At 35.8% G+C, this 15,882-nt stretch overlaps 2 protein-coding genes across 6 annotated transcripts in view; both read left to right on the top strand.

The window, feature by feature from the left end:
* Positions 1-246: 246 nt before the first annotated feature.
* On the top strand, positions 247-11,147 carry LOC107031425. 2 transcript variants are annotated; one of them, XM_015232786.2, is made up of 5 exons: positions 247-441; positions 595-689; positions 825-2,340; positions 2,651-3,690; positions 10,139-11,147. In XM_015232786.2, the coding sequence occupies exons 3-5, from the start codon at positions 859-861 to the stop codon at positions 10,254-10,256; spliced, it is 2,640 nt and encodes an 879-aa protein (XP_015088272.1). In that variant the 5' UTR covers positions 247-441; positions 595-689; positions 825-858; the 3' UTR covers positions 10,257-11,147. The 2 variants fall into 2 exon arrangements, with proteins under 2 accessions (XP_015088272.1, XP_015088271.1); XM_015232785.2 differs by having other exon boundaries at positions 595-2,340.
* Positions 11,148-13,869: 2,722 nt separating this feature from the next.
* LOC107029618 overlaps positions 13,870-15,882 on the top strand; it is a 43,250-nt gene continuing 41,237 nt past the window's right edge. For 2 of the 4 annotated variants that reach the window (XR_003574507.1, XM_027911861.1), the window contains exons 1-2: positions 13,875-14,070; positions 15,168-15,333. The gene's annotated coding sequence lies outside the window, so the exon portion shown is untranslated. Of the gene's footprint in view, positions 14,071-15,167; positions 15,334-15,882 lie in introns of all 4 variants that reach the window. The other 2 variants (XR_003574509.1, XR_001458124.2) reach the window with 2 other exon arrangements.

The raw sequence follows: 15,882 nt of genomic DNA on the forward strand, positions 1-15,882 counted from the left end.
AATATAATTTTTTTATTTGCCGTATGATAATGTTCCTCGTATTATTATGAATATGAAAAACATGACCCATCAGACTGGAAATACTATTTTGATTAAAAGAAAAAACAAATGGGTACGAATTAGAAACTTATACCTTGGTAAATTAAATTAACCGTAATAGATTTTTAATTACTACACTAATCACTGCCAAGAGCAGTCATAATTATAAGCCTGTTTGGTTTAATTCTTACATCCCGGTTGAATTACTTCCAAAATGATCAGAGGATACATTTCTCTCTCTTATCTCCTTTAAAAAGAAAAAAAGAAAATACTTTCTCTTTCATCAATCCAACAATCTTCACAGTTTATTTCGACGGAAAAATTGCACCTAAAGGGACCGTCGTCGCCCGCTCCGGCCACCGACGATTAGTTGCCGATTAATCTCCGATGGACATTGAATCAGTAAGAACCTTTGTTTTCTTCTTTTCGTTTGCTTCATTCGCCATTATTGTAACAAATTCTTTTTTTAAATTATTCTTTTCGTGTTCATTAGGTTTTGGAGCTAAAATGAAAGACCATTTTTTTGAGCCCTAACGCGTTTTTTCTGCTTCATAGGTGTTTTCTCATGATTCGCCTTGTTAGGGTTTTGAACAATTGGAGAGCTGGTATTTTGCAATCGACAAATTTGGGGAAAAGGGGAACTTTCTGAGGTAGAGGGTTTCATTTGATTATTGGAGCTGTGGGTTATTGTTGTTGTTACAGAAGGGAAACTTGAGAGTTTCTTTTATTTTGATAGTATTTTCGTGAGTCAAGAAATTTATTTTTGATTTGATTGCCCTTTCCAGACAAGGAAGAAGATACGTGTCTGTTGAAAGGATAATGTGTATACTGTGTTCGATCCAGAAGTGGTCGCGGGGAGTTGCAACCATGTTACCCTGGTTAGTGATTCCCTTGATTGGGTTATGGGCTTTATCACAGTTATTTCCACCAGCATTTCGCTTTGAAATCACATCACCAAGGCTTGCGTGTGTGATTGTGCTTGTGGTTACTCTTGGCTGGTATGAGGTTTTGATGCCTAAGTTGTCAGCTTGGCGAGCGAGAAGAAATGCTTCACTTAGGGAAAGGAAGAGATTTGAGGCTATTGAAATGCAGAAATTAAGGAAAACAGCAACACGGAGGTGTAGAAATTGTTTGACTCCATATAGAGATCAGAATCCTGGTGGTGGCAAGTTCATGTGTTCATATTGTGGGCATATTTCTAAGAGACCCATTTTAGACTTGCCTGTGCCACCAGGGTTGGGGCTTTCAAATTCAGGGATTTTGAGAGATTTGGTTGGGAAAGGTGGGAAGATGTTAAATGGAAAGGCTTGGTCTGATAACAGGTGGATGTGTGGGCAGGATTGGTTAGAGAATGGGAATTGGGTTGGTGGCTCATTTGTTAGCAAGTCAGATTCTTGGAGCAAGACTGGCGGTGGATTCCTTGGGGTGGAGCACTGTATAGCAGAGAAGTCATATTCTCGTGTTTTTGCTTTTGCCTGCAAGGCACTGACTGCTTTTTTCTTAAGCATCAGGTGGCTATGTAGTAAGGTTTTTAGGTTAAGTTCCTCTAGAAGTGATGCATCAATGGACGCAGAACGAAGAGCAATGATGGATAAAAGAGGTGAGAATGGAGGAAATTGTCAGGAGAGTAGAGGTGAGAAAGCTAGGAGAAAAGCTGAGGAAAAGAGGCTGGCTAGGTTGGAGAAAGAGTTAGCCGAGGAGGAGGAGCGAAAGCAAAGAGAGGAGGTTGCTCGACTGGTGGAAGAACGCAGGAAATTGCGCGATGAAAAGATGGAGGCGGAGAAAGAGCGGGGGAAGGGGTCTCCCTCTGCTAAATTACGGGATGGTAAAAGGGAAGCAGAAAAGAAGCGGCAGGAGAAGAAGAAAGAAAGGGACAGAGGATCTAGCAAAAGTAACTCTGATGTGGAAGAGCTGGATAAAAGGCAAGGCAAGGAGAGTGTGCGAAATAGACAGAGTGATGGTGATAGAAGGCATCAACACAAAAACGGGCCTGAAAGTATTAAGACACATAATTCAGAAGTTATACATGGTTTTAAAGGCGGTTCTTCTAGCAGCCATAACCATGGAAATGTAGGTACTAGGTACTTGGATCGTATGAGGGGTACTTTCTTATCATCTTCTAGAGCATTTACTGGAGGTGGTTTCTTTGGCAAGAGTAATGCTACTAATATCCCAAGAGAGCAGAAATCTAATACTCCCATAGATCCTGTTCATAATGCCTCCAGGAGGGAACTATCGCAGTCAGATCGCATACCTGGAAAGCTGAATCCAAGTGGAGACGACAGGAGTATCAATCGGCCTGTAAGTTTCTTGTCATCTTCTATTTCAATTGCTTATATCGAAGTGCTCCCCTTCATCAAGTGTCTAGTTTGGTATTTCTGGAGTGTCAAATTCTCAATAACTCTGAATTTAATTTAGACTTGCAGCCTGATAGCTTCATTACCATTTATGTTTTCAATTTTTGGGATGTGCATCTTGTTGATTTAACCTGAACTTACAGATAGATTTATATCATACCGTGAGAAATGTAAGCCTTTTAGAAGATGATTTTGGCTGGCTAATTAGATTCTGGGCTCTTGTTAAGCTGTCAGGCTAATTCTGTTCTTTACAGGTGCTTATTGAATCTCAACCATTTACAGCTCCTAAAAAGTCTTGGCAACAACTATTCACTCGATCATCTACTGTTTCTCCCCCCTCTTCAAATGTAATCAGCAGACCAAGTGTTAAGCCTCAAACAGAAATTCTGAGTCCTTCCTGTCAGACCCCAGCTGTACAATCTTTTGACAACCCCATTAGCTTTGGTCTCCCATCGCCTTTCACTTTAACTTCTTTTCCTTGTGGGCCTGCCAGTTGTAGTACAACTATTCCGTCATCCCCAAGAGCAATACATCCTCGAATTGGAGATGGGACAGGTCAGTTATTGGCAGAAGAGTTGGAGAACTTTGAAGATCCTTGTTATGTTCCAGACCCTGTGTCGTTGCTTGGACCAGTTTGTGAGTCCCTTGATGACTTCCAACTGGACCTTGGCTTTGTGTCAGATACAGGACTGGATAGCCCATGTGTGGTAAAAAATCTGAATGCATCTTCTGAAGTGACCAGGCCTTCACCAATTGAGTCTCCAATATCACGAATGCGTGTTCCAGAGGAAAGACATGCTGGGTCTTTTCTTTTCCCCAACACTCCTAATGCTCAGGACATGCACACTGTGCCAATGAATGTTTCAAATAGTGTAAATGATGTAGGAACGTGGCAAATGTGGAACAGCTCTCCGCTTGGTCAAGCTGGTCTTAGTTTGATAAGTTCTTCAACCAACTGGCGTTTTAGTTCAGATCTCAATACATCAACTGTGGCTCCTACACCTCCAAGGACAATGGCTTCACTGTTTAAGAATGATGAACAACTCCACTCCATCTGTCATCCTCCCCACACAGTTTATACGGGAAGTTGCCAGAATGGTGGGACACAGAGTACTGTTTTGCCTGGTAGTGCTGAAAGTAGGTATCCAAAAGCTCCTTTTGGTACATATGCAGGAGGTGAAAGTCAATTTTCTCTCAAGTCTGAAGATGCTGCTCAAAGTGAAATGACGTACGGGAGTCCTAATGCTACTGCTGCTAATCATCCATTTGCGTCGTCTCCACCTAATTGGGCCAAGTAAGCAAAAGAAAACTACTAATTTCTCTTGCCAAGTGGGCAAAAGTAAAGTAGAATGTTTTTGCCTCTTTTTGAAAGTTTAAAGCACTTTGAGGTACCTTATTTGCTGTACTTTGTGCATCAATATTATCTGGATCTTCTCAGTGTTTACTGTAAAAAAATTATTATATGAATCTTGTCTTTCTGTTGTCATTGCCGAGTGTTCCTTTTATGTTTCCATAAGTGTTGGCCATTTGTGTGCTTCACTGATTGCTCAAAAATGTGCTGGTATGTATTTGAAAAAGACTCCTAATTCCCTGAGTATGTAGGGATTACAGAATTTAGCAGAAGTACTACATAATTGCCTTCTATTTACTCAACAAAACTCAACAAAAGTATTTACATCAAGTTGTAGATGCTTGATTACATGCTCGTGGCCATTCATATGCATGTGATTAGCCATATGTACGTGTTATCCTTCTTTGAGGGTGGATAGTACAATCAATTTTACCGAGGCCGTACATGCTTGTAACTATGGAAGTTTGTGCACAAGGGAGAGTACTTCCGTGCTTATGTGAAAGTTGCAATAATTTGACGTTAGATAGAACCAAACTAGATACATTTCGGCTTTTATGTATTGAACAGCAACAGCTTGGCCTCTACCAAAATCAATTGGGGTCGGCCTATGAATCCTTAATATTCATGCTGCACCATTTTGGCTGTGTTTACACGTAAATAGCATCACAAGGCTGCTAGCTTACAATTGGGTTCTTAAGGAATTCTTTTTTTCTGTTTTTGAAGTATGAAAGGTCATTTTTCTTCTTTCAAGTTTTAGAAGTGAAGTCCTGCTGAAAGAGCACCCTAAATTATACCTTGCATTCTATTCGCACGTCTTTCTTTTTCTAAGAATCAATGAGTAACCAGGAAATTTTGTGATGTTCTCTTTTGTCATCCTCTGGTCCTTCGGGTCTATGGGTAAGTTCATCACCAAATTTCTTTATAATTCATGACAGTTCTAAATTTTGAATCTGGAACTTCATGTAAATTGCTTCAAGCAGACTCTCACATTAGGCTAAAACTTGAATCTACTTTTATACAGTCCTGATCATATAGTAGAGGCAGCCTATTGGCTTTCAGATGAAACGCTTTTTGCATAGAAGTGTCAGTTATCTTGAACGTCTCCTCCATCCAGTCTTCTTGTAGCTAAAAGTCCTGCAAGCAACACTCCTTGGGGATTCAGATTGTTAAAATCAGAATGGAACCTGACCAGGTTGGGGACACCTTCACCAGAACTTATATGTTGACTAATCCTAATAAGTTGGAGATCAAGCTTTTGAGATGTTGCAATGCATGTGATTGGCCCATGTCAAAGATGGGCCTAAAGCCAAATCTCTAATTTAACCAAAACAAAAAGGTATAAAACATGAGCTCCCAGGACTAAGGCCAGTGTTTTGGACGGCGAAAAGCGACAAGGGTCTGCCTCGCCACAAGGAGGCGAGTGGCGAGGCCCTCACCTTTTTCAAGTGTGGCTCCAAGTTATGCCAAAAAATTAAAATATTTAATTGCATATATAAATAATCAATATCTCTAAAGCAATAACGCATTAACAAATAGGTCAATTCAAAAACTGAAAATAGGTTGTAGATACTAAAAGTCTAGAACTTGCATAAGAAAAATAACAAAAGAAAAGTCTCTGAGAAAAAATAGAGGTAGAAGTAACTCTGAACTCCAAAGAAGAAGAAGGAAAAAGAAACAGAGGAAGAAGAAATTAGTAGAAAAGAAGAAACGTATTGGTTGTACTTTGGAGCTGCTGGAAAGTCTAGCTGGTCTCCGGAGAAGTTGGTTGTAGTCACAGTCGTAGTCTACACAAATTTGAAAAGAAAACCCTAAAATTACATTTGAACTTTTAAGACCCTAAAATTGGTTGCCTTTTTTTTTCCCTTAAGAAAATACCAAAGGCGACCCCTTTCTCGCCTCTCACCTTTGTCGCAATTGTCGCCATGGTGTCACCTTTTGAAGATCGCCTTGCCACAAAACTAAAAGGTAATGAAGGGTTGCCTTGCCTCTCGCCTCTCACCTTCCACAACACTGACTAAGGCTTTGGTGTAGTGGTCAGAACCACATGGAAGCCTATGCAAGCCTGGTGTTTACGAGGAGAGGTGTATATGAGCAGACCCATGTTTCAAACCATCTGCCACTAGACTTGGAGATTTCGGTTATCCAAAAATAAGTATAGAAGATGCAAGGGCCCTCTTGGTCCATAAAACAACACTAGATTTGGGCTACACAACTTTTTATTAGTAGAAGTCTTACTTACAAATAGGAAGTACAAAAGATGTGAAATAATCACCTAAGGTATCAACACTTTTTGTCATGAAATATAGACTGTGACATCAAATTGGAGAATTGATTGTAAGTTTGTAACTATTATTGCTTTCCTTGAATCCTTGTCTAATTGCTTTCGACCTTAAATGTTAGAGAAGATAGGTTGGGGCGTTGAGGTGCTTTGACTTTGTATGCCAATTTATGTGAGGTTATGGTGTCATTTTGGTTATAAAAGTACACGCTGAAGACATGATAGGTTAGACATTTTAAAAGATAATGATCTATATTGAATTTATGTGCACTATTTTTTTGTTTGTTTAAAAAAAGAAGTGCACTTTTTGCTCCATCCAATGATATAATGCTTTCTATCCTCTGTAGATTGTGAAAGTTTATCACATGTCACGTAACCTAAATAGTTCTGTAGGCCTTGCTTTTACAGTTTCCGGATGCAACTTCTTTTCTCATCTATTCCTCAAACCGAAAAGCCCTCCAAAAATGCGTGTGAGCCTTAAGAGTCCCAACATTTGATTCGAAGAACTGCACATTTACATCCTTTTCTTGATAGTCGCGCCATGTGAGTCGCATACATTCTCTTTAAGAAGAAAGAGAACATCTTTGCAGGGTGGAAATAATATTGATATCTAATATGGTGGTGAATGTGAAAAAAGAGAACATCTTTGCGCGGTGGAAGTATATTGATATCTTATATGTGTGTGTGAGAAAATTAGTTGTTTGATAAGCAAATGTTGTAAGTACATGTATCTGCTATGTTCTCTCTCCTTTTTTTTTCAAAAAAAAAATTCACTGATTTTTTTCGAGTTTTCAATATTAATTGGCAATGGATATTGGTGCATTTTGAAGGCTTTGCTGGAAATCGCTTCCTTGTCTACTTGTCTGCTAAAGAAAAGGAAAACAATAAGCAAAGTGGAGGGGGCACCTATTGACCTTTTGATAGTCATTATAACTTAGGAGTACTATCAAAAACTTCCCGCCTGTGCCATGTGCAGTTGTTTGATTAATCAATTCCAAGAAGTGACGAGTCATTTGGGTGAAAGTCTAATGGGGCTAAGTTAAAGAATGAAATGATTAAAAGTTCATGGGAACTTGGTACTGTATGATGAAGACATATTTATGTATGTCTTTACCATAAATTTTATTTGTTTCAGTTACATTATGCATTATGTTGAGCAAAATTAGATTAAAGATTGACCAATTTCAATTATAAAACTTAAAAGGTATCACTGAATGAAATAATATTTGATGGTCTTACATTTGAGTTTGTCAAAACTCAAAAGTTTGTGCAGATAAAAGTATCAGTTCAAAAATAAAAAGTTTGTGCAGATATGTGAAAAAAATTGTTTTATGCTGCTCTGAATTTGTAATATGTTGAATAACGTAAACTGCATTTTACTTTTAGTTTTTTGGCGTAATCAGTTATACTCTAATGACACTGTCTCTATTGTTGACTCAATTTAGACTTTAAGAGAAGTGAAATCAGGAGTACACTTGTATATAAGGTTACAGTACTATCCATGTACTGTTTTATGATATAATACAAAGTTAGAAAAGAAAAAGGCGAACAACTACACCTGAATTCTAAGCAAGTTGGGGTTGGCTATATGAATCCCCACTGCCCATGCCACTCCATTTAAGCTCCTCTCTGCTAATACTTAACATATTAGTAAATGAAGTGTCACGATCCAAAATTTGTAAGGGTCATGAAAGCACCTAAACTGTACCCCCGTAGGTAAGCCACACCACCAACCAAACAACTTCGAATAAAGAGTAATTAAATGCGAAATAAGATAAGTATAAGTTCAAACTAAAAGAATCCTTATATATATATATATATATACACACACACACACACAAACACTCAAGTGAGGAAAAATAACACAATACAACCCCAAAACTAGGTATCATGCGTAGTATCTAAGATTATGCAAAGCTGTCTTAACATCAGAACATTGATGCAATAATGAAAAGACAAAAATAAAGGGTAGGTGGAGTCTGGTGCTGCGAATCAACCAGAGACAGCTCACTGATAGATGTCCGAAATAAAGCCTCAGACTCATCTAGCCACATTCAAACAAGTCACAACAATTCGTTACTGATGATTTGCTGATTCTCAATCTAGATTTCACCATAGAAAGTCATTTCTCTAATAATTGTAATAATAAAGTACCCTCACCAGCACTCCTACATGGTTAAATCTAGTAATGCCTCTTTTATTGCTCAAGTCCCTAAGAAGCAAGGAGCTTTAGAACTCACAGACTTCGGTCCTATAAGTCTCATTGTCAGTGTCTACAGAATAGTATCCAAGCTCCTAGCAAAAAAGATTAAATTTGTAATTGGGAAGTTGGTCTCAGGGGAGCACAATGCTTTCCTCAACGATAGACAATTAACAAATGCAACACTCATGGCTAATGAAATGGTTGATGGGAGGCTAAAATGTGGTATTCCTGGTATACTTTGCAAGCTTGATGTTGAGAAAGCCTTTTGACCAAGTTGGTGGTCTACCTACTGTCTATGCTAAAAGATATGGGGTTTGGCATAGATGGATCAAATCCAGCCTCACCACTGTGAAGTACTCTATTCTTGTTAACAGATCTCCAGTTGGCTATTTCTCACCACAAAAAGGGATTAGAGGTGACCCCTTGTTCCCTTTTCTGTTTAGTCTTGCCATGGAAGGCCGAAGCAAGACAATTGCAGTGGATACAAGGCTTTAGAGTGGGCACCAATGATTATGACTCAGTCTCAGTCTCACATTAATCTATGCTGAGGATACCTTTTTTTTTTGTGAGGTTAAGAAACTAGAAATGCAATATGGCAACGTCACGGTGCTCCTCTTTGAAGCACTCTCAGGTGTGCATATCAGCATATCAAGAAGTGTTAATGAGGTGGCAATTGTGGACAAATTGGCTGGAATTATGGATTATGGTATATGCTTCTTCCCTCAATCCATTAGATCTACCCATGGAAGCAAAGTACAAGGTTGCTGAAGTATGGAATAGAGTGATAGAAAAGGTAGAGAAGAAATTAGCTATCTGACAAATGCAATACCTTTCGATGGGTGGTAGTTTGGTTTTAATCAACAATCTTCGTGACAGTATACCAACCTACATCAAGTCCTTCTTTACTATGCCATCTAAGGTCCTGAAGTAGCCTGATAAAGGAGAATATTCATACGTATTCCGACGTAAAGACAACAGTGAAGGTCATTAAATTCATCTGTTGGACTAGTTAATGGTTATCCAACCAAAGAACCTAGGGGGTTTGGGAATCAAAGACACATCCAAACACAATAACAGCCCGCTTGAAATGATGGTGGAGATCTGGCCAAGGGTGGTGACTGGCAAGTATGGGAAACAAAGTCATTGGAGCACCAACACAAGCTGAGTTCCCCATGGTCTTGGGCCCAGGAAACACATAAGCAAGCTCAGACTCTCCAAAGTTATTGCTGCACCCATGTCAGATTCTCCAAAATGTGCTACTTTTAGAGTATCCGACATTTACTGGTCGACATTAATCAAGAGTCCGAACCACAGCTTGTAGGCAGATAGTAAGTTGCGCCTGGTAAATTGATTGTGGCATAATGAGAATAGTTCTTACCAATTCTATGTGGTGTTTTCCTCGCAATACGTTGGAATGTGCTCACCTAAGCATGCATTGCTCTGGTTAAGATGAGTCCAAGTGGAGCGGATTGGATATTAAGGATTTATATAGCCGAACCCATCTAGCTTGGGAATGAGGCATAGTTGTAGACGTACAATGAAAGCAAGCATTATGTTTTGAGGTTTTTCATAACAAGAATCATGAGATTGACTTGGATTGCAAAAGTAGGTCATAATGTGCATGGTCTGATCCTTCCTATTCTTGCTTATTTTTATGTTTCTGTTAAGCGTATTTAGAATTTGATTATGGATTTGTAACTTGGTGATGCTAGTTTTATGTTTTGAGGTGATAGGTTGCTTCCTCGACATCTTCCTCTTATTTTGCATATATTATGTGATTGTCTTAGAAATAGATTCCTTCTGGTGATCTTGGCACGTCGTTCATTTTATTTTCCAAAGATTTTCTTTTCATTTTCCTCTTTTTTTCAACACCATCTTACTCTTGGAATTTGCATAATTTTTTCTTTTAGGAAGGACTGGACTTCACAGCGTCCGGATGAAGCTTTTGGCGACTCACCAATTGCTAGTGCCTCAGTTGGTGGTTTATATTCCACGCCAAATGTACAGTCTTTTTGGTCTTTTGAATAAATAAAGAAAAAGGGAAAAATTGGGGATAGAGTACAAGGAACTCGAATACACACCCTCTTGTTACTGAAGAGAAAGTAGCCTCTTTTGGGGAGGAGAGTTTAGAATGCTGCACTTGTTGCATCTTCCTTCTTTTCTTTTGAAAGGAAGAGTTACATTAGCATGATAGGGATACATGTTTCGACACATGGCTCTTAATCAGGTGACAATTAATTATGATACGGCTGAGTACTTCTCTTTTCATCTTTTTGACAGAGAAGGACAAACACTGATATAGATGACCATAGCTGTTTCAACTACATATTACCTCATTTTGGATACCAACTTAGATAGATATTAAAAGATAGACAGTACTTCAATTTGTACTTGCACTTCTTCTGTAAGTTCAGCAAAGTTTTTGAAGGACTAAGCAGTGAAGGAAGCCTTTCATTTTCATTTTTGGTTGAGGGTGTGCTGATGCAATGTTCAAGTGAGAAAGAGGATATATGAGGGCTCTGCAGCAACACAGGTTTTAACCTGTTGTCCTTAGAGTAAGCAGGGAACTACTTAGTGTATATAGTTCTTACTCAGCTGTTTGACATCTAACTTACCTTCTCCTCTATCTATTACTTTTTCCCTCTCTTTCTTCCTGGGTTATCTTTTTCATGTACTTTCGTGATGTTGCATGTTGCATTTTCGGGTGAAGTTCTATTCCAATAATGGTTTGGTATCACTATAAGGTGAAATCTAGTGGGACGACTTGTAAATTAGAAGTTGGGATTGCAGGTTATAATAGCAAGAAGTAGACTTTTTGGTAAGACCCTCAGTTATGAAGGGAAGAAAACGCCAAATGTTATTGTTTTTCAAATTTAGCTTATGGTATAATGGAGTATATGGCAAAGTCTATTAGTTGTTTCTGGGAGGACACATTTCATCTGCTTTTTTGTCATGGTAAGTAACCCTTGTCTTTATATCTGATTCTGTTGCTTTTATAGAATACCATCTTTTTAAAATATTGTTGGTAACAAGTCTGAACATATATCCAGAAGTTCACAATTAGTTTTTGTACGTTTATTATCCTTTTGCTTTCTGCTCGTTCTAAGCTGCTAACAGTTGGCAAAACCTTAGATTAATCTTCAGTGTGACAATTCAGGATGAGAAGTTGGGTGCACGGAAAATGGTTCGTCAGTAAAATGTTCTATCATCAAAAAACTATAGTATATATCAAGAATAAATAGTGCTACAGAGTCTGTCTATTTTTTTGGTACACAAAGGTATATTTATTTGCATATTTTTTGGTGCACCATAAAGGCTTTAAATAAAGCTATAAATCATCACCCCGCTGAAGTTTGCTTGTACTTGTGTGTTTGTACCAACATATAAGTTTATCATCAGTGAGTGACATATTAATGTGAGAATGAGTCTTAATTAATTGTGAATGAATGATAAACCATATTTGCAAAATTACATATCATGTATTTGACATATTAATGCGAGAATGAGTGTGAGTTAATTGTGAATGAATGATAAACCATATTTGCAAAATTACATATCATGTATTTACGTAGTGTGGGTCAAGACCAAGAGCGAACCATATTTTCTCTATAGTTTATGAAAAATTTAAAAATATCAAACATAATAAACTAGGTCTTTAGAAATCAATTTCCAGCCATAATAGATTATATTAGTGTAGTGGTCCGTGTTTCATGCGTCTATTAACAAAAAAAATCAAAATATAATTGGATGGTAATGTTATTTGGAAAAATTACATGAATTAGTATATTTTAATAAATAATTACTGATTATAGTGATACATTTTATTTATTATCATTTATAGCAATACTATGTTAGATTTGTAATATGTATTAAAAGTGAATTATGTATGCAATATATATGAAATATAATTGCGTTTTGAAATATATTATGTTTGTTTGCTAAAAAGTTGAACATTGTATTATAAGTGTATTAAAATATGTGATAAATGTATCATCTATCACTAAAAATTGTGTTGTATATGAATAGTAAATTATTTTTTTGTAATATATAATTCTTCAATTTAAAAAAAATGACTTTCTTTCCTTTTTAGTTTGTTTAAAAAAGGATGATCTTTTTCTTTTTTTGGTAACATTTTAATTTCAGCTTTCCACGTGACACGTTTAAGGCAACAAAATCAAAGGATAATTTTGTACATTTGACCTAATTTAAATTTAGGACCACAAGATTTAAAAGTTTTTTTTATATTATTAAACTCCGTGTCAAGTTAAATCAGGTTAATCTTTGTGAAACGGAGAGAGTATTAAACTTGTATTATAAATGAATTAAAAGTGATCAAGGGAAAAAATGTTATTGCTATAAATGATAAATATATTTTTATTATAGTATATTTATGAAAGTTTTTCTTCTTATTATTATGTGTGAATATGAATAAAAAAGAAAGAAATTAAAAAAATAATAAAAAAGTAAAATGAAAATTTAGCAGAAGTTTCATATTCATATCCATGTTATTACGATGAAAACATTGAAGAAATTGTGTGGGTTCTATTTTTTCATCTTGCAAAACAGAAACATCATTTTGAGATCGTATCGTAATGATGGTGATGGTACATTGAACTTTTTGGCAAACATCAAAATTTTTTCTGTTGTTTAAAGTTGAGAACATGAAAATAATAACATAAACCAATTAGCAAAAAGGACTATAGACACTTAATAATCAAATTCAGAAATCAAAAAACACTCTAAGCTTAATTTCAACATAGTCAGATACTTGCATGACTTCAACTGCTTCCATAAATCCACTTATATGTGTTGCCAACTAAGAATCCATTTGGATTGGCTTAAACGGTGTAGCTATTAAGTCAAAAAAAATAATCAAATTTAAAAGACTTTTAAGTTTTTTTTTCTTATTTATAAAACAAGGATAGACCTATTTTTGGTTTTTAACCCTTTTAAAGTCACTTTAATTAAGTTATTTTAACTTTGACAAACACACACTAACTTATTTAGGTCATTTTTTTGACTTACTTAGAAGAGAAACTTTCACATATAGCCACTTAAAAATAGTTTATTACTCTGCATAGCTATAGTTTGATAATTACAGTTTGTAGTTACATGTTATAGGGAGGAGAGAGGAGACGAGCGAGCTAGAGAGGGCAAAGAGTGAGAGAGAGGTAATTGTATATGTATATCAGTTAGATAATTGTATATTATACATATGTATTTGTATATATAACAAGCGAGATTGAGAGATGGAGAGAGGCGAGCGAGAGAGGGCAGAGAGTGGGAGAGAGGTGAATTGTATATGTATATCGGTTAGATAATTGTATATTATACATATGTATTTGTATATTCAAGCGAATTATACATATACAAACGTGACTAATTATACAAACTCGAAGTCAATCCACGTAATTAATGTATAATGTTAGTCGCCAGTGATAATAACAAACTGTAACTATAATAAGTAATTAAGTAATATAAATTTGTTTAACCGCATAATTTTCCTAATTTTAAAAGTTAAAATCAAAAATCTAACCACATTTTAACACAATCCTTTAACCCAATCTCAGCCTCTCAGCCCAACAATCTCAATTAAGCCCAACCCATTGCTTCTCTGTAACATTCAACATCAACAATTTCAACGTTCACAAACAATATAACAGGCAATATCAACGTTCATATTCCCAATTCCATCCGTTCCCAATCCAAACTTGAATTTCAAATTCCCAATTCAAGAGGAATTTGGACCATGATTCTTCATCGACAAATAGGGGCAGTTGGTTCATCGTTGTAGCTCATTTTCTGATACCAAGAAGTCTTCTTCATCAAGTTCGTTATTTTGGTAAATTTCTTTCTTTAGTATTTCAATTTACAGATTTGTAGAATTTTATTTAAGAGTTTTTTGTTTATTAGATGTGTCTGTTCTTCCTTTTAAGTGTTATCGATATAGGTTAAACAAATGTATTTCTTATGTTGCTAATCATTAGTTGTTATGCTTCTAAGTTTGAAAAATGTTAAATATCTTCTCGTGTGTATTTTTGCTTGAAATGTTGAAGATTTGAACTTCTTTGATCTCACTGTTGGTTCCTTCCCGATTAGGATTTTTTTTTCTTTTTCGTTTTAGTGTTTTGTTTGCATCATGTTCCCTCACAATTAAATATTTGTTCAGAGTTTTGATTTATTATCTAATTATTTGGTATAATTTTGAGTCTGTTTCAAGCTCTCATTCCCATAAAGTTTCTGCCAGTATCTCTTTCATTGGAAATTCTTTATGTTGGACATGTCGATCTAATATTGGGTAAAATGCAAGATTTGTGATATTGTCTTCTTGATTATTTTTGCCTCGCTACAACTAATTTCAATTTCCTAGATGGTAATTGACTCCTTCCTTAGCATGGTTTTTAGTTGGTATTGTTGGTGTGACATTTTAATATTAATGTTTGTATGGTATGCCAGTTAATTACATCTCTAAATATGTCTTGTTTAGCTGAATTTCATTCTTCTATAGTTATTTTAGATATATTTAATCGCTTTTCTGGAAATGTAAATGTTAAATCTTTGCGTCTAATGAAGTTGATCTGTCTTCCTGCTGTAGTGTAGTGATAGCGATTTGTGTATGGTTATTAAAATAAATGGATCATTGCTCAGCTTTAAGACTACCCTTCCGTTCACTGTGTTGGCTCAATTATTTCAATGAGAACTTTTATGTTTTGATGTTACTGTTGGAGTTTTACCTTATTTGTTTCAAGTACAATGACATTTTTTTGGCTAGAAATAGAATTAGAATATCTGTCTCATCAAATTTCTTTCCTAACTATTTAAATGCTGCTTATCAATTTGAAGTTTACTCTTCTTTAGGATAAATGTATGATTTTGTGCTTACTGCTTCATATGTTGTCTCATATGCTAAAAATACAATTAATTTCTTATTTATATAAGTGGCTAGGAAGCAGTTGTTGACCAACATGCCTGCTTACCAGCTGATAATTTAGTACTTCTGCTGCAATACCTAAGCAGTGTAGTCCAGATGATTCTCTTTGTCGTAATTTTGCTGAGTTTCCTAAAGGTTCTTTATCGCCGACAAATCTCTCTTCCTTCGACCTCTGTAAGTTGGTTTCATCACTACTCTGCTTTTGGATTGTAGGTTTTGATTTAAATTCTATTTTAGTTGTTGATTTCATACTTTCTCCTTTTTGTCGTTCACTCTCTATGCATTTTGTGTTCCTACTGATTGAGATTTGTTTTGGTGTTGTATGTCATGTGATTGCATGTGTGAACTTAATTGTCAAAACTAATTTGGCCTTATAAACAAATTTCTCTGTATAAACGAATTTTGATCTTAGAGGTTGGAGGGGTTACAGTCTACAAATTTAAAAGTCTTTGGGTTTTTGCTCTTTTTAATTGATTCGTATAATTTCCCATTTTTTCTACGGTTACTTAGCATAATATATAGGCAGTGTAAGTTTTCAACTAAAACACATATGAATAATTACATCATGTTTGAAATATAATTCAAATTGATTCAATAACTGATGTTTTTGCTAATTGTATATGATTTATTTGATATCTACAAATGATTACTCTTTCAGAAATATTACCTAAATACACTTCTTAGTAAAATAAAATACACTTTGGAACTGAAATGGGGGGGGGG

Source organism: Solanum pennellii, chromosome 9 (genome assembly GCF_001406875.1).
Source record: "Solanum pennellii chromosome 9, SPENNV200".
Taxonomy (NCBI): domain Eukaryota; kingdom Viridiplantae; phylum Streptophyta; class Magnoliopsida; order Solanales; family Solanaceae; genus Solanum; species Solanum pennellii.